Genomic DNA, 19,846 nt, shown 5'->3' with positions numbered 1-19,846 from the left:
TTCTTGGTCAGATTTACGACTTAGGTCCACTAAAGGCCCAAAAAAGAAAAAAAAGAGATTAGAGGTAAAGTGTTTAATATTTGACCACTAAATGTCCTATATGCTGTAGTGCAAACAAAAGTAGGTGCTAAAGCAAAAGGAAGAATACAATCTACGGAGACTCAAAGTGATCAAAAGACATTATGTTCCCTTATATTTAGTTGAGCCTTTTGCAAAGAATGAAAAGGAAGAGGAAAAAAGTAAAGACAAGAAAGAAGAAAAGGGGGGAAAGTCAAAAGTAAGAAAGAAGTAAAAAAAATAATAATAAGGAAAAAGAAAAAAAGCAGGAAAAAGGAAATGAAGAGAAGGGACAAAAAAGGTATGCAAATATGAAAAAAAAAAGAGAGACAAATCCAGGATAAAGGGAAAAAAGACAAAACAAAGAAGAAGAAAGGGACAAAAAAGGAAGAAATTAAAAGAGAAAGAAAAATAAATAAATATGAAAAAAATATATATTTGTGAAGAAAGAAATTATAAAATTATGAGTGAAAGAAGCAAAGTAAGCAAAAAAAAAGGGTTTTGAGGGTAGCCTTGGCAGTAAAATCATGTGATAAAGACAATCATGTCAGCTCCCTCTATCTATCGTCTTAAAATGTTTCCATGCTTTTTTTGTTAATGATTAAATCAACATTGTTTTGGGCTTTTTCAAATGAGGGCTAATTTTCTTTTTACCACCAGTAGGCGATAAAGGATGTATTGTGCACAGGCAACTCTGATTAGAACAACAGTATTCAAAATATATATTTTTTTACACAGCCTTTCATGGGAGACAACTACTGTGATGCAGTAAACAACCGAGCCTTCTGTAACTACGATGGAGGAGACTGCTGCCAATCCACTGTCAAGACCAAGAAGGTTAGACGCACCATTGTACGGCACATGAACTCAGTTTCCTTTTCTTTTTTTTGTTTTAGATTACATGTTAGTGTTGGCAAGCTATTACCACAGTATATAAAGAAATACTTATGAAGGATAAATATATTAGAGGCAATATGTTAAATGAACTGTTATGATCGTAAATCCTCCCCTGGACTCCCTCTGGAGTCGTTTAGCCTTATTGATGCTTGCCAAAACTCATTATCGATACCGTACTGGCACTTTAAGAAGACTGAGTTCATACCCCTTCGGCAACCAAAGTTCACTTTCCGTCCCCAGGGTATAGTTTTGCAACAGTAAATCTTGATATCAACGTCTTTAGACCAAGTCAAGTCAAGTCAAGTCATTTTTATTTGTATAGCCCTAAATCACGAAGAGTCTCAAAGGGCTTCACAGATTGTTACACTATATTACACAAACTATTTTCAACCGACAAGAGGAGTTGGTAGACCACAAGGCGTGTAGGCGAGATGACGCTTGTCTCGTCAGCTACCGGCGACATAAATTGCATGACATCATACCAGAGAGACGCAGCGGGAATCCAAAATCTATTGGATTGTGCAATGTATGATAGACAGAGTTGGGCACATTCATTAAAAATAGTAACTAGTTACTCTTTCCTGTTATCTAATTTAAAATGTAACTCAAACCTCTTGTAGATTTTCTCCTCCATTTCTGGATACTGTCAAATATGTTTTCTTTGGTATATTGCGAACCTTTTTTTACAAATCACGGTTCACTGACCTCTGTACCGCCTGGGTTGTCGGGGTACCAATGAGGACAGCTTTCTCCACTGTTGACGGTTCCTGGCCTGTTCTTGGGTCGTGGCAAAGTTGGCACCAGTCATTCCTTAATGTTGTCGGCCCAGTTCTTCATCGGTCTCTCCCCTACTGCACCCCTTATACTGTGCCCCGCAGAATAATCTTGGCCAGTCCTGATGATCTTGTGAAGTGACCATTCCACTCAATCTTCTGCATGGTTGACAACAGTTCTTCGTAGGTTCTATGTTCCGCCTGATGGTGTTGCGCACTGTTTTGTTTGTCACATGGGCTACATAGTTGATTACTAAAAGTTTCTATAACATCCTATATCCACGGCCTGGATTTTCTTTTCCAGTTTTGCTGTGAGAGCCTATATCTCGCAAGCGAGACAACACCACCATGTCTGTATTTAGTTGGACTTTGTAGCTAAATATAAACACCCGGACTCTTCAATGAATCTTGCTAGCTGATCAAGAGTTTTATGTGACACGAATGATTCGGGGATGTTCAGCTATCAGAGGAGATTGTAATACAGTATCAGTATTTATAAGACTCGCGGTAGAACACAGTAACCCAGTGTGTAGTAACAACAGTTAAGTTACTAAATGAATTAATAATGTGTTATTGTAATCGTTACAGAGAATGATCATTGCGCTCCAGGAATGTGGAACTTTGTAATATGTTAGTCCCGACAGTGATAATAAATCAACTTCTAAAAAAATATCAAACACTGAAACACACAAATTCCTCACCGTACTTGACTGTTTTCGGACCATCGAGTGTTTCGTTTTCCAAGCTCACCAACTTTTTGTGGACACAATATATTGTCTCGTTCAATGCCAAAAACAAGCCTGTTGAACACTGAAAATGAATGCTATCCTTCGTCTGTAATGTCTTCTACACAGAAGGCAAGAGTCATTTTTATATAGGTGTTGTCTTGTAAGCTAAAAGCTTGCATCACATTGAAAACTAGCCTAGACTAGACAAAAGGTGCATGATATTTTACCACCCTGAAATTAAGAAATGTCTTTTTTTGTGTTTTCTTCTATATCGAAAGGTGTGTCATCGCAAAAGCTAATGCTGTCTTCCACTGTAAATATTTTCGGTGACTTCTTCTGTGCTGCATTTTTTCCTATACACCAACAAGTATTTCTTTTCTACAATGAAGTGTTGTGTTCTTAGTACATGAAAACTAGTAACCTCTATTTCTATGTTTTGTACACACCAATACTCCCGAACATACGTAATGACTCTCCATTCTGAGTTCAGGTGTCCACTATTAGCTGCTACCAGCCGTTGTTTCTAGTTGCGGTTATAGCATCTAGAACTGTGAACATGCTTTTGCATTCGGCATTATTCACCGCATTCATAAACACTTTGTTCACATTTGGGCACTTGTTAACGTTTTGTGGCCAGCTAAATATGGCAAAGCGTTCGGTAGCCGCACTCTTTAGCGTAGCGACAGGCTTTGTCTGGATCACGCTTAGCAGTGGTTGGCAAATGCCATGATTTGAAGTGAAGCTGAGCTTCTATGCTGCAACATCTGCTCCTCTGGTTTGGCCTCTCTTGATTTTGGCAAGGATACGGAGTTGTACTTTTACCATGTCCATCTGTATGTCTGGCTGCATTTATACAGCGGTCTATGCATCTCCCTGGATTTTTTTTCACTGTCCCTTACTAGGAAGCATCTTTATTGCCACTAGTGAATTGGACACACGGGGAAGATCTTACGCTAACCGTGGTACGGTCAAACATCACTGAACTGTTTCCGCTTCACTTCGCAAGCAGTGTTTTTATTAGTGACTGCGTCGTTACTTTTTGGCCATGGACTGACTGAGCATGGTGTTTGAAAGGGACTAAGGTTTAGAAACAGCAGTGTATATCTGTGTTTTTACAAAATATTTATCACTTTAAAAGAAACATAGAGATGAAGACTTGAGGTTGTACACCAGCAAGCAATTAGCTTCGTGCGTCCCAACTAGGTAAGTCATTCCGGTTTGCTTTTCCTAATCATCATAAAAAATTTCTTGTATGGCAAATTGTGAAGACAGGATTCTGGTTTTTATTTTTTCCAAAAGTGGTATCCAAATATCATTCTTCAAAATTGGACATTACAATAAGCTAATCTTTTAAAAATGACAAAGAGACGTAAACTAAGTTAGTGTGGCGAAACAATCAATGAAGCTTTCATTCATCTATCTATCTATCTATCTATCTATCTATCTATCTATCTATCTATCTATCTATCTATCTATCTATCTATCTATCTATCTATCTATCTATCTATCTTTCTATCTATCTATCTATCTATCTATCTATCTATCTATCTATCTATCTATCTATCTATCTATCTATCTATCTATCTATCTATCTATCTATCTATCTATCTATCTATCTATCTATCTATCTATCTATCTATCTATCTATCTATCTATCTATCTATCTATCTATCTATCTATCTATCTATCTATCTATCTATCTATCTATCTATCTATCTATCTATCTATCTATCTATAGGGATCCCTTGCATCTTGAAACTTGTTCTCACAACCAACAGCACGTGGCCATCGATAAAGATAGGAACTTAGATCCACTGCTATTTTAAGATATTTAATTTTAAACTCATAGTGTTCAATCTGAAATGACCTGAGATTTCAAATGCTTATTTTTTAGATGGTGAAAAAGAGAGTTGTTTCGGAGTTTGTTTTGTTTTGTTCGTTTTACCAACAAATATTGTTAAATAATGGCCGAAAGCATGGTTGCAGACTTTAGTTTCTGAAGTGGAGCCTTAAATGTTTGCCTAGCTCACGCTAAGCCTGAGTGCGTCGAGGGATATACCGTTCCACCAAATGTCAGAGCAAGGCCAGGTTCAAGCTAAGTATGTCCAAAACTAGCCATGGACAACAAGTGTCGTGAAGATATTTCCAGGGAGAAACAAGCTTCGGGGTCCAAGTCCACCTCAGTCCGTATTATGTCGCTGCCAGTCCGATCAAACACTGAAAGTCTGCCAAATGAAATAAACCAAGAATCTCGTGTAACATACGCCGATTTCCATTCGATTTTTTTTTTTTTTTGCTTAGGGGCACATTTTTTGAGGCCGTAGCAGAAGGCGATTCGCCAGCTGAAGCCTTACAAGAACAAAAACGCCCCCATGAAGCAATTGGTTGGAAGACTAGCGTAAAGCTTGGTCCAAGCCACTTTTGTTTGATTTTTTTGTTTCTTAGTCATTCTTAGAATGGACAGCTAACAGAGGAATATTCCTGGATTTAACAAAACATGTATTGGATTACAATTGCTGACTCCTCCTCCTCTTTCAACCCTTCTTTTGAGTTCTGGATGACTTGCTGTGTATTATTCCACCCCCATGAGCTTTGAGGGTGCAAGGTCTAGCTGCATGTAAGGTCACCTCTAGCTCCAGCGTTAATAGTTACAAGCTGTCAGTTGGATTTGGAGAAGGACGAGATTAGGCTAGCATACCGAGTAATGCCTGTAAAAAAAGGAAAAACACCCCTCACTCTTGCCACATCCCAATTTTGGGAGAAATTCCTCACTTGGATGTTTGACGTAGTATATAAAAGGCAGCAATTATATAGTAATACAGCTTGGCCCCTTTAAAAGAATTTTCGCTTAATGAGACTATATGTTTTTCCGTCCGCTTTGGTGGTCGACCCTATAGTTGCCTCCCGGTCACTCTACACTGTTTACGATTCTCCGTTTGGCATCAATACTCGATTTGTAATGTGTCATGACTGATGTTTGCGTCCCAAATGATGGTCGGCCATTGCCAGGGCTGACCGCCTGTGTTTTTTCTTGCGCTCCACGCTGACTTTTGGAGCTGATCAAAAGTACTCGCATTAATGCAGCCAAAGTATTTGTTGAAAAGTGTAAAAAAATACCAATTCAATCCAGCTTTTGTTTGACAGATGTTAAAAAAAGTGCGAGTGCTTGAAATGACAAATATTGTTGAATGAAGTTTTACTTTGAATTGCTTTTTCTTGGAAAACAAAAACAAAAAAAAAAGACAACATTTACGATTTCAAAAATATATAGAAGTCGTCGATAGTTTTTCTTGTTTTAAAAGCTATTTTTATTATTTGAGGAAGAAACAAGTTTGGTTTTAATATTGTCAAAAACATTAAAACAAATTTCTTATATTACTAAATGGTTAAAATATATTTAAATCCCCAAAATATTTTTTCTCCCGTTTTCAGGTATTTACTTTGTCATTTTCAAGCATATCATAACAAGTATTATTTCTATCATTTGAAAAAAAAAATGTCATTCATAATGTATAGTTAAAGGCTATTTTATTATTTATGTACAACTAGTCTTAAATCTTTTTTGATTTTATCTAAATAAACAACCACAAAAATTGACATTTTCACTAAGATATTTCACATTTTTTTAATGTTCACTAAATGTTCTAACACAGCACTTTGAGTTTCATTTTTAGTGAAAAAAAAACTACTGTACAAAGCAAATACATTTTTGTGTATACATATATATATATATATATATATATATATATATATATATATATATCTCATCTCATTAGCCGTACCGCTTATCCTCAGCAGGGTCGCGGGGGGGCTGGAGCCCATCCCAGCAATCATCGGGCAGTGGGCAGGGGACACCCTGAACTGGTTGCCAGCCAATCGCAGGGCACACAGGGACAGACAACTCATTCGCTCATTCACACCTAGGGACAATTTGGACCGGCCAATTCACCTGAAATGCATGTCTTTGGAATGTGGGAGGAAACCGGAGTGCCCGGAGGAAACCCACGCAAGCACGGGGAGAACATACAAACTCCGCACAGAAAGTCTGGAGCTGGATTTGAACCCACGACAGGTTCCCATGACATGAACTGTGCCGCACAAGCGCTAACCACTGCGCCGCCGTGCTGCCCTATATATATATATATATATATATATATATATATATATATATATATATATATATATATATATATATATATATATATATATATATATATATATATATATATATATATATATATATATATATATATATATATATATATATATATATATATATATAAAATATATACACAAAATATATACACAAAATATATAATGTTATAATGAATAGGTCACAGCAATTTAGCTTTTGTGAACTCATTAAAATTGTAATTCCTGGCTAATTAACATCCCCTTTAAAATGTTCTGAAAAATATATCCCAAAAAATCTAAGTAAAGATATTGCTCCTACATTTTGCTCAGTGTAATTAATAAATAGTAATTTCTATTTCTTCCAAGTAAAAATATTGCTCATAAATGTTCTTCTATTGTTTTTGCTCTAATTTTACCAAAAATACAATATGCACAAACAGTTACAACGTTAGATAAAAACTCAAGCTGCAATGAAACCATTGGAAAAAATAAATCAAACTGAGACTGAAAGTTGAAAAGCAGCTGTTCAGTCGTCCTCTTGCTATTTTGCTGAAAAAAAATGCTAAGTCACCAAAACCAAAAGTGCTGAGTTAGCTATTTTGGTCATTTTTCACATCTAGGGTAATATACCTGAATGCCTTTGAAAGATGGTAGTCATATCCAAACTCTTTCCTCTTTCTTTCTTTGTTTTTTCCCCTTGTGTAATTGTAATCCTGTGCAGTCCTTTGTGACATTTTTGTGATTAAGGGCTATATAAATACATGTGACTTGACTGACTTGACTTCTTAGGTGAACAGTCAGACAAAATGGCAAACAGACAAACAAACCAGATGGTACACATATTTAGATCCCAAACGAAAACGTTATTGCTTGCGAGTGAAAAAATATCAATAACCTGCATTTCCTCCGTAGCCATGGTGACAACAAATAAACAACTTTATGTTTCAACAGGCAACAGGATAATTGAAGCTTTAAAAAAAACGGTAAAAACTGTACCTCTGGATCAATGAAAAAAGTGTGCCTTGGTTAAGAAACATAGCCACTGACTAGCCAGATCGACTGAATGACTGACGCACTAACATTGTGAACTGAAACAAGAAGGACACGGTGTTATTCTGACCTATACAAGAGATGGAAGGATGGGGTTCTGACAAGGTCAACAACAACCAAAAAGTCTTTCATGTCGCAATTACTGGGTGTCTTCCACCCAGACATTTTCTTAGCCCTGGGATAGAAAACCTGGGGCCCACAAGGCCATTTCCCAGCCAGATGTGGCAGCTGGCCCCCGCCACCTTTTGGGTCAAGGTCAAAGGAAAACAGTTCAAATATGCCACCCACCGTCATCTGAAAGATGAAGATTGAGAGATAAGCCTTGTGGATGGAAAGACAGGTACCGAGTGGTGTCGTGAGCAGTTTTGAGCATCTTAACTATAAAAAACGTACTTCATTTAAAAAGTGTTGTAAAATTCAGACTATAAGCCGCAACTATTTACCCTAGCTTTCAACCCTGCGGCTTATCCAATGATGCTAATTTATGAATTATTTTCTATCGGGCGCCAATGGCGGCCGAGCAGGAGAGGTAAGAATTAGACACGTGGAATATATGTGTCAAAGAAGACACAGGTTTAATGAAACTTTGCACTTTGTGCAAAAATAAAACTAGAATGAACAGACCCTTACTTATCATGGAATGGATAAATCAAAAGGGGATCGCTAACTACCATATTGGGGATAATTTTACGAGTCATTTTATTTGTAAATGGAAATAATGTGGCAAAATTAACATATTACAAGAAGCAATGTCCAAAAAAGCAGAAGGGTTTCAGGTGGATTCCGACTTATCTGTCAGCCTTATCGTGTGTAAATATTTTACACGGTTGAATTCTGTGGATTCTCCTTGATGTAACAAAGCCATTTTCGCGGACATTCAAACAAGTTGAAGATGGCCAGCGGACATACTGATAAATTACCCTGGCATTAGAGTTTTTTGGTATCGGACTGATCGTGATGAGCATATTTATTTTAAATTGTCATCATTTCTTGAATCGCAAGGGTTTAAGCTTTTCAATGATATATAGCATGACGTATTTGAGTGACTGGTGACATTGTGTAACATCTTTCTGTGTAATTACCTCATTTTTCAATGTGGGCACCTGCTTATATTCAGGTCCGAATGATACAGTAATTCCATTCCACGGCATGTGTTTCTTGTTTGTCTTTGCTTCCTTTTATTTATAAAAATTGTTACTTTTTGTTTGTGTTTACGCCACGTGTGACGTGGTTGGTATACTTTTGTCCAGCTAACTCGCCGCTTGCGTTGGGGCTCCCGAGAGCTTCCTGTTTAATCTTCTCCCGGTTAGCCCCCGTTAGCGGGACACACTGTTGCTTGGCTGGCTAGCCTGCCGTGTCCTTTGGAGTTTTCCGAGCCAGGTTCAAGTTTGTCACCATAGCCGTATTTTTAAATATGCACACTTGTAAGCTTGTCTGTTTTGTAAAACAATAGAAATTTAGAATAGACATCTTCCATATCAGATAAATGTGATACGAAGAATGCATTAAACCAAATAAATAGTATTTTTCAACCAGTTTATTAGAACATTTTTTCAAAACTACAATAAGTTATTTTGTTGCAGGTAATCTTGATTTTTTTTTTTTTTTATTTTACAACCAGATACATTCAAATATATAGTAAAGTTTTTAAGAATTGAATTATATATTTTCTTAAACAATTTAAACAAAAATACCTGCTAGTTATTGTTTAATTATTTTAACATATTGTTTATTTCTTATCAGTAATTGATGCTCAGCTGCACCACCACTACAGTAGGTGGCGTGTATTCTTCCAGCAAGGTCCACATGAATTATCTCATTCCTCATCAAATAATATTAAAATATTTTCGACGTATCTGTGTCTATAACAGGGAAATACATTTATAAGCCCTGCCTCCTAATTTTGCGTAGAATATTTTTTTAATATCTGCTTTCAACTCTGAGAAAGGTGCAGTCAGTTTTCATTAAGAGCACCTGAACTAAACTCTATGCTGTGTCAGATTGGATTAGTCTTACATTAATGTCGGCCTTGCATACTGAGAACCATTGTACAAAAAAGTTCACAACCACTTAACCTCTAATAAGAAAAAAATAACGTTGGCAGCAGACTTTCACAGATTGAGCTGATAAATCACATTTTCCCCTTTTTTCCCAACACTGACATATCCTCAGTCTGCTGGTTTGCCTTAGCATGACTTGGATCACATGTGTTCTTAGTTTGGCTGAGAAGGGGGACACACTGTTTACACCCAAATAACTGAAGCCTCCATAAGCCGCACAAGAAGGCCGACAGAGAAGGTGGCGCAGATGGTGCTGCTGACAAATTTTTGGTGTTTTATCCAGTGACAGCTACCAATGTATTTAAACCATATCCCGGTAATTTCAGACCACGGAGCACACCTGATCAAATGGTGCCTGCACAAACCTAAGAAAGAAACAACTTTGTTTTTGCGCTGGCACACCAGATTTTAAGCCGCAGGGTTAAACCGCCATAAAAAATAACTCATCTGTGTCCATTTCTTAAAATTAAAAACTCAACAGGTAATGTCTAGTACAGAAAATAAACATTTTTTGACATGGTTAAAACACTTGTTTTCAGAATGTGTAAACAGCTGTCAGAAGTAATTAAGTAGCGCAGCAGTCAATATTTAATAAATTGGCATTGATAAATACGCAGAAGCCCTTCAAAAACACTCTCCAAACAAAACTCAATGTACTTAACTGACTAAATTTCAAAAGCCTGTACAATCACATCCGGCTACACACATGCTGACTGATCTTAAGCTCTCCCATCCTTTGCGCACATGACAAAGTGATTGACAGGGGACCAAGTATTGCTACTACTACATAAAAAATAGATTGTAGGATCTGTTGCTTTTTAATCTAAAAAGGTAAACATGTATGCTAAACATCATATGAGTTAGAAATCAAATTTTCTAGAAAATCGCAATGCGATGTGGCAGATTTATTGAGCCTATTACCATAAATTCCGGACTAGCTGCAACGGATTTCAAGCTACAAGCTTGAACAGCCAAAAAAATGAACTCATTCACATCTATCTTAACATTTTAAAAAAATCATTGGGGGAACTGCCTGGCACAAATAAGTAAACCATTGTCCACAACTGTAAATCTTAACCAAACAGTGCAGTGATTAATATTAATTAAATAGGCTGGAACATACATACATGAATACAACAAAAACATTCTCAAGACAAAACTAAATGTACAGTACTGACTAAAATGCAGAAGCCCATACAATCACACAGCCAGTACACAAGTTTAGCCATGCGACTTCACCTAAGCTCTCCCATCCTTTGCGCACATGACAGAGTAATTAATAGGAGACTCAAGGATTGCTACATTTCATGTAAATGCTTGGAACATTTCTAACAAGTACTGTCAATATATTGGATATTTTAGTGTGGTAGCTGGTTACTAAATAGCGGGTATGCACTGGAGATCAAAATGTAAGAGCAAACTTAAAACATTTGAATAATTCTGAATTAATACCATCTTCACTCAATTAAATTACTTTTTTGTCTATATCATGGTACTACAACACTTCTTCACAAAATGACTGAAGGCATTTCACAAAAAAAAAAAAAATAATCAGAAAAAGCACGGATCAAAATTAGAACAACAAGAACTTTGGTATGGGAAAACAAATTCTGGAGGTTTCAATGTCCAGTAAAAAGTTTCCAGGCCTTTGAATTATTCCAGCACATCTGCGGCCACAAGACAGCACTACTCTCTTACACTGCTCTGGTGTGTTTTTGGTTCATTCTTCTTCCAGCCTCCTCCAAAGTTCAGTGATTGTAGTGAGTTTTTTGACCATAACTTTGTCAATAAAGATTTTTCAGATCTTCTCTATTGGGTAGAGATCAGGACTCTCGGAAAGCCATGTCAGTATTTCAATGTTTTCTCTTTCAAGGAAATTCTTTACCCGTTTTGCTTTGTGACATGGCGCATTGTACTGCATGAAGACTGCAGGCTGATTGGCCGATGAACGCAAGTAAGGAACCATATGCTGTTGAAGAATGTTCTTTTACATATTCACTCGGCTATGTCGCTGTGCAAGAGGCCCAACTCCTGTTGCGAAAATTCGTCCCAAACCATGACACTTCCTATTCCACCTTTCACTGACTTTTTTTTTACACACCTTGGGTTTAGTCTTTCTCCAATTTGTCACCGAACAAAATGCTTCCCATCAGACCCAAATACATTAAATTTGCTTACATCACTGTTGTGAACTCTGGACATGTTCTCCTCTGTCAATACAACATGCTCCTCAGCAAAGCTGTGTCTAACTTTTTAATTCTCGTTTTTGTTAATGAGAGGTTTTGACACTGCAGTGTGGGCCTTCAGTCCAAATGCCCTTAACGGCGAGACAATCTATGGCGAGACAGATCTCAACCATGTTAAGCACTGAACTGGCGAGCAATTCCAGCTGCTGTGCGGAAACAATAATCCATTGACATCCCATGCAGTGAGTTGTCCTCTCTTGCGTTTGTCTTCAGTGAACGACCAGCCTTCTTGGGCAACTTTAGTGAGTTTGTAGTTTTGTAAAGATTCAATATTCTCAAAATCACAGAATTTGAACGATGGCTGATATGGTCATCCCTTTTTTTTCATCTGGACAACCTGCTGCCATAGGCTCTCTATGACTTTAGAACGGCCCACCATCTTGCAAAGTCGGTGAAACTGACAGTTAGAATGACAGTTAAACAGGGGTTGACAGTTAATCAAGGAGGTTAGCACTATGTGCTACATTAGCATCATTGAGTTGGAGGCACCTGAAAGTGTTCTCTAATTTTGATCAGCGCATTTTTGGCAAACGCCTTATCCATTTCATGAGAATGTCTTGTAGTAGCATGGTATAGACACAACAACTTTTCCTTAAACTGTGAGCAGTGAAGATGGCATTTTTTCAGAATTAATCAATTGTTTTGATCGTCAGTGTACTTTTCTGATAAGCCAAAAACATTATTCAGCAGTATCCTATTCAGCATATTCAGCTGTCATCAGGCCGATAATTGTCAGCCCAATAATAAATATGTATCCGTTTAGTTAGTAACTAGTCCAAAAATAGTGTGATAATGAGAAAATGCTTATTGTTTTTTGATGTTTTTGTGTATCACTGGTGGTCCAGCGGTTAAGATTTTTCAGCATTCTTACCACCGTGATCCAAGTAAGATTCCAGTTGCATCTCATGTTTTGTGGATTGTGGTCAGCGTCACACAAAGACCATAAAACCTCGTGTATGACACGCAGCCAAATTTCTTCAAATTTCTTTTCAGAGTAAAAAGAATGCACATGAATACGGTATTTTTTGTTTTTGTTTTCAGGTGATTCCATTCCCCATGTCATGTAACATCCGTAACGAGTGCTCCTGTCGGGATCCCAATGCCTCGGAGAACAAAAGGGAAGAGAAGGTCCATTCCCTGGGGTGACGGACCCTACGAAGGAAAAGAGGGGGGCCCTTGATGCTCCTCCGCGATCTTCATCCACCATTCTCCTGCACATGCTGCTTTAACTGGCATACCTCTCCATCCTCGCAACCCCTCTGCCTCCACTTCACCAAAAGACGACTGGACTCAAGAGACGCCACTGAAAACTCAACCGAAAAGAAAGTAGCTTCACAGTCTCAATGGAGAAATTTGAGGGAAAACAAAAAAAGAGGAAAACCTAGGCAGGCCGAGGTACTGTAGCATGCCTTTTTGTTCATTGTCAGTCGGGTGGAAGCGGCGTTTTTGGATCGATAGTTTGAAATATGAAGGAAATGATGACACATGTTTCTGAGACACGTATTGAAGGCATGCGGTTTTGGTCAGATATTCTGTATTTTTTTTTACTTCTCTAATTTTAATTCCAGTCATGTGTTTCTTCATTGGCACGCCAGACTTTCAAGCTCGGTTGGTGGGGAACGATACGACCTCATTCGCACTGCGCATATTTAGCATAACAACCAACTTGGAATGAGCAAACAATTACAAGAACAGGCAAGCCATTTGCTAGCGACCGCAAGAACAATGTTCCGATTGAAAATGATTGTTTTGTTGTTGTTGATGACGACAATCCCACAATGAAGTTTGTGCAGCCGTTATGACACTACTTTGCATTTTCGCATTGGAATAGCGTCTGTTGTCTGCGGTCCGCGCACACTTCCATGTACAACTTTACGCAAACGTTTTTAAGATGTGGTTATAGCCACTAAAGCAAACAAATAAAATAAAATCAAACCTTGATTAAAATAAATAACTGGGAAAATCAGTCCAATTGAAAAACTGCCTTTTAGCTCAATTCACCTTTCTCTGAGACCTGTTAGTTCATTATTTATTTTTTACAGTATGCATGGCTAGCTACCTAGTTAGCACATAGTGACAACATATATTTAAAACATTTAAATCCAGTGGTAATGTTTTGTTCAGTGGCGTACGATGAGGTCTGTGTCCAGTGAGGCACAGTCAGATTTTTACATAAATGAACCTACATTTATTCATCATTTGAATGACAAATTAATAAAGGAATATTTAAATTGTATCATAAAAAAAACATATTTTATTGTATTAGTTAATCCTCCATTATGAAAAAACTCAATGCATTGATAAACAAATTACTGAATGGCTTGACTTGCTTTTAGCTTGCTAATACTACCACTAATTCTATTTTGTGAGGCTGAGGTGTGCACCAAATCAAAATCTTTTATCGCCCCTTGCCTTGAGGCAAGAGAATCGCGAGGTTCAACCTGCGTATACAGATGCTCAGCATAGTAGTACGTTACATAATACATTCTAATTGTATTAAATTTGTGTATTTGAATAAGAAAGGACTTTAATATTGAGGATTGGGCGCCTCACTCTGCTTCAGCAGACAATCAGCCCTCTGATATATTATATACTAATGGTATACATATATTTTATAATTCAGCTATTTTGACAAATAAAATAAAAAGATTGTGACGTTTATTGAGAAATAACTTTAAAACTGAAAAAAATAGACATTTTAAAATATTTTTCATATAATATGTTCATGATGACAGGTGAAGCACAGCCTTACCTGCCTTACTTGACTCCTAACTACTGGTTCTGTTAGTCAATTAAGCAATTGTGTGTCTGTGTCAGTTTGACCCAGAGCATGTTCACTCATTCAAAAAAACAACCAACTAAAATTTCACATAGTAATACAGTAAGCTTAAAGAAAACATATTTGAAGTAATAAAACACACTTGCTAAGATAGCTAGCTAGCCATGGAAATGGTGATGCCAAATGATACATTTCAGTCAACTGGCTATGTTTGGTTTCTCAAATAAGCAATACTGTGTCTGTGTCAGTTTGACCCAGAGCATATTTAATGCTCCAAAACAGTCAGAAACAAAAATAAAATCCCCACCAATTCACATTGCAACGTAAAGTGTTCCCACTGACTGCATAACATCGAGCGCAAAACAAAACAACAAATAGATTCATTTTAAATATTTGGATTATTGGAAAATGTTTTCACATAAATTCTGTGTGAAGCTGCAAGCACACTGCAAAATGTCCAGTTACGGAAAAAAAATGAACAATTTCGCGATAAAATAAAAACTATAACGTCCTAAGATTTAAAGTTAAAAAATATAAAAAAATATTACAGGGTAAAAAAATTTAAATGATTGTTACTTGGTTGTTTTTGTCAATCAACAAGACGTTTAAAAATATATTTTTATGAATTCATTTTAGTTTGGCTACAAAAACATTTCAGCATTTACGTACGCCACACTTTAAAGGGACAGTGTGTATTTTTAGTGCCTCCTTGTGGTAAAAAACTAAACAAAAACTTCATTCCTAAAAAAATATGGATTTAAACAATGAGCAAAAATAAATAATCTATCCTATAAATTTGCATGTTTTTAAATACTTGTAGATAAACATGATACATTTGCATTTATTGTACATACCATGAGCCTCACTTAGACGGAGCTGACAGGATTGTCATTCATCTTGCTGAGTACCCGAAGACATCAAAATTGCTGGGCAAAAAAAAATTAGGAAAAAACATGTTGGGGTTTGAGCACTTTGACTGTCAATAGTTTGTATTCTCCCCTGGCACTCTTTTTCGGTTGCACAACAAAATACAGATTGTGGTTAAATTGTATATGCTGTCCCTTTATAATAATTTTGTAACCGTGCTCATTTAAAGTGTATTCCTTAATTTATTTATAGATTTTTTTTCACGTTTGCATTTGTATTGATAGCTTTATTTATTTGAATTATATTTTGTTGATTTTGAAGGTAATTATCTTTACTTGATAATATAGTTATATTATTTATTATTCTTATAGTCCTAAGGTATGTATTGTTTGTATGTACATTTTTGTAATTAGATTTTTTGCAATCTGCTTGCAAATTGTCACCAGAAAATGTTCATTTTAAAATTAAAGATACATTGTAAAAGGATAATATTTTAAATACTTCCTTAAAATCAACAAATTATTCGGAAATTATTCTTGGCAAAGTAATTTATTCTTAATCACCTACTTGTCAAAGCTTCCTATTAAAACCAGGGGTCTCCAACCAGATGCCTGAGGGCACAATGTGGACCCCTTGTTCTGAAAACACATCCTTGCTCATTGTGATTTTCTAGAAAATGTGATGTTTACTGGTTGAATGATCCAATCAATTAAACCTTGAATAATTACAACCTGGTGATAACATTGTAACAGCATAGTAACAACATAATAATAACGGGGTATTTTACAAATGCATATTGAACTGGAAGCCTAATCAGTAAGAAAAAAGAAGCCCTCAGCTTAAATTTTTTTGGAGACCACTGTATTAAGTTATACTAATAAAATATTATACCTTTACATCAATACTAAAAACTATTAGCTTCAAATATTATTTTGATTATTTAACTCTTTAATTCGACTGTTGATTTAGTCAAAAACCTGTTTTTGTTTCTTTTTTTTTGTCTCAGCAAAAAGGTGAATTGACCTAATTTCCAAAATAATATTTCACTAAACACAAAAATGAGATGAAACAGTTCCCCTTCTTTCGGTTATCTGAATAATAAATCAAAGACTGACACTAACAAAGTATTATTTTCCAGCCCCCAAAACACACAAAGGAATATTTTGTAAATATTACATTTCAACGGAGGAATTTTATTTTTGTCATATTTTTTTTATTTTTACCAAATGTCATAATCAATTTGTGTTATATATTATATTCATGTAATGATGACCTCAGTTACTGCACTTTTTAAGTTACCATGTAAGAAAAAAAGTATATTTAAAAACAAAAAAACCCGCAAAAACAAGCGAAGGTGCTACTGTTCAAACGATATTGGTCCGTCATTTGTTTTTACATGACCTGCTTACTTCCTTTATTTAAATTTATTTTCAAAATCTACCGAAACCTTGACATAATATTGTAATCCACTCCAATGTGTGTTCAGTGGAACCTCCAAAGTCGTAAATAAACCTTAAAGGGCCATTGTGCATTAATGCGCCTTCTCGTGGTGAAAAAAAAGTTTATTCGTAAAATAAAGACCATGTTGATCAGAAAAAAATGGGAAAAAACATGTATCGTCAGATAATCGTGCATTGTTTTCGAATACCTGTAAGTCAAAAGAATGGTATCTATTTTTACACAACATGAGGCTTACATAGAGAGACCTGACATAATTGTCTGGCATCTTGCTGCGAAGGGTACCCCAAAAAACAAAAACTTTGTGAAAGGCTGGGGAAAAAAATAAAAATGGTCAAGGTGAGTTAGAGGTAATATCTTAAGCCCTAGCATGTCCTTACATTTGGAAAATAAAGCAACGGAAAACGTGTTTGAATCATTTTAAACACATTTTGAATTGATATAAAGTCACAAAATTCAGCTACTATTCTCCGGGCAGCCGTTTTGCCACTAGTTGTCAACTGAAAACGGCATACAAACAGTTGGAGGTTTTACTGTACATCTGAAAGAGAAATCATCGAAACAAAGTGCTAAGATTACTATTAGTGCATAAGGAATCATTGTTAAGTGGCAAACTTCAGCGACTTTTCTTTGGGCGGCCATTTCGCCATGAGATGTCAACTAAAAAATACTTACGACCAGTTGGAGGTTTTACGGCACATTTGGAACAGAAACAACTAAAAAGTGTCAAGATTCATTTTAGCGCATTTGGAATTGGTATTAAGTGGCAAAATAAAGCTACTCTTCTCCCGGCGGCCATTTTGTAACACATTTTTGACTTAAAATGACGTACGACCAATCAATATGGTCATATGATATTCAAAAACATAGCCCTGATTGGCCATTATCTTTTTCAGTCAACAAGATTCTGCAAAAAGAAACAAAAACACAAAAACACCTGATAAATGTCCTTATCAAATCCCAAAGACGTTGATATTATTTGGTTTGCTGTCTTAAGACTGGCGGTGCCACTTAGAACTTATTATTGAACATTATTTTTCTTTTATTTTGGGTTGAGAAATCAACAGCTCACCACGAAAAGAGAAGGAAAACCTAAATGAAGAAATCATGATTATTTTAATTATTTTTCATTGATTTAAAGAAGGTTATGTTTATTTTTAAAGATTGCATTTATCAACATTTATTACCTTGATATTATCATACAACGTAATTTTAGTACTGTGGTTACGGCCGGTGTATACCGATTGTACTCCGTGGGACGCGGTGTCCATCTAGACCCCACCTTCTCCATGCTGATTACCACCAATCAGCTCCGTTCCCGCCGTTTCCAATGGAGCGTCCTGTACTTTTTGACTCATGTTCCAAGCCCGGCTCCGAAATATGTTTTTATTTTTGGGGAAAGGTACAAAGTAGAAAACATTGTCCGCCAATAGGACGTCACCTCGATACTGTCGTCATCACAGGATCCCTCACTGTACCTCATGCCTGTAATGTTTGCTGCTTCAATATATAGATATATATTATTGATTTTTTTCTTTAGGGGGGTGTTCTCATATCGATGGTGTACATAGTAGAACTATTTATTGAGAGTGTTATACTTTTTTAAGTTATATTTGATGTCCATGTAAGTTATTTTTTACATTGTTCATTCATCATTATATTTTTAATCTGGAAACCTCTTCACCCTGAAATGTTTTTGTGTTTTTTATTTACAGTGAAAATGGAATTCTAACACTCCCTACATAATAATTTAAGTCAAGATTAGGGTGTCTAGTTGCAGTATTTTCCGAAATATAAGGCACATCCTCCAAATATTCCCATTTGGGCGTCATGTATAAGGTGCACCGGACTAAAAGGCGCATGTATGTAGATATACAGAAAGAGCGAAGTTTGCATTAAAAAAACATCGGAAGGTAAAAACATAACGTATATCTTAGAACATGGATAATTTCACAACGAGATTAACCTGATTAATTCGTAAATGATTACCGTATATAGAAGCATTTCATTATAATCATACATTTTCAATTTATTTTACGGCATTTCTGGTCTGTAGTGCTATGGATGTTATAAAGCGCACTTTGTAATTCCTCACAAACTTTGGGTTTTAAGTGAGCCTTATATTACGGAAAATACAGTAATATATAAAAAATCATGGGAATTAAGAATGGTTATTAGGGATGAATAATAATGAATAATGCATAATTATTTTGTAACACGTAAAATAAATTAACCATAAATACAAGAATTCTGACTTAAATGTGTGAATTCTGTCTTTATGGTAATATTCTTCTTAACATGTAACTATCTGAATCCAACCGGAGATCAAATAATTTGTCAGAAAACAATTTCCAGTTTTTTTTTTTTTTAAACCACGTTAAACAAATGGATTGACCGTAGTTTTATAAACCGGGCCATTTTCAATTGTTTTAATATTTTTTTTGTTCAAAGCGGCCATTTTCTGACTTGCTGTCAACTGAAAATGAAATCATGGTTCCTCAGTACTCTGCTAACAACCAATCACAGCACTGCTTTCCAAGCGCATGAGGAAATTCAGATAGCTCTGAGGCGTGTTCAGGAGAGTGATCAGACATGTAGTCTCTTGATAATCGCTTGCCGCGCACTGCTGAACGTTTTGTAATCGCTCACTGTGATTGCCTTACTGATCCAAAATGGCCGACGACAGTACAATGGATTTCGTTCTACAGCTTGCTTTGAGCGAGTTGGCTGATATGAGCGACAGTTCGCATATTGACACAGTTAAGGTTATCCTAAACGCAGTGGAAGGGTCATACCT

At 36.2% G+C, this 19,846-nt stretch overlaps 1 protein-coding gene across 1 annotated transcript in view; it reads left to right on the top strand.

Moving 5' to 3' along the window:
* pappaa (pregnancy-associated plasma protein A, pappalysin 1a) overlaps positions 1 to 19,224 on the top strand; it is a 161,032-nt gene extending 141,808 nt beyond the window's left edge. The window contains exons 21-22 of the mRNA XM_088356261.1: positions 796 to 894; positions 12,987 to 19,224. Coding sequence (XP_088212387.1) covers positions 796 to 894; positions 12,987 to 13,091 — 204 coding nt within the window. The 3' untranslated portion in view covers positions 13,092 to 19,224. The remainder of the gene's footprint in view (positions 1 to 795; positions 895 to 12,986) is intronic.
* Positions 19,225 to 19,846: the final 622 nt, after the last annotated feature.

This window comes from Urocampus carinirostris, chromosome 16 (assembly GCF_059441175.1).
Source record: "Urocampus carinirostris isolate Australia breed hairy pipefish chromosome 16, RoL_Ucar_1.0, whole genome shotgun sequence".
Lineage (NCBI taxonomy): Eukaryota > Metazoa > Chordata > Actinopteri > Syngnathiformes > Syngnathidae > Urocampus > Urocampus carinirostris.
Note: the sequence above shows the minus strand (reverse complement) of the source record. Positions and strands in the feature narration are given on the sequence as shown.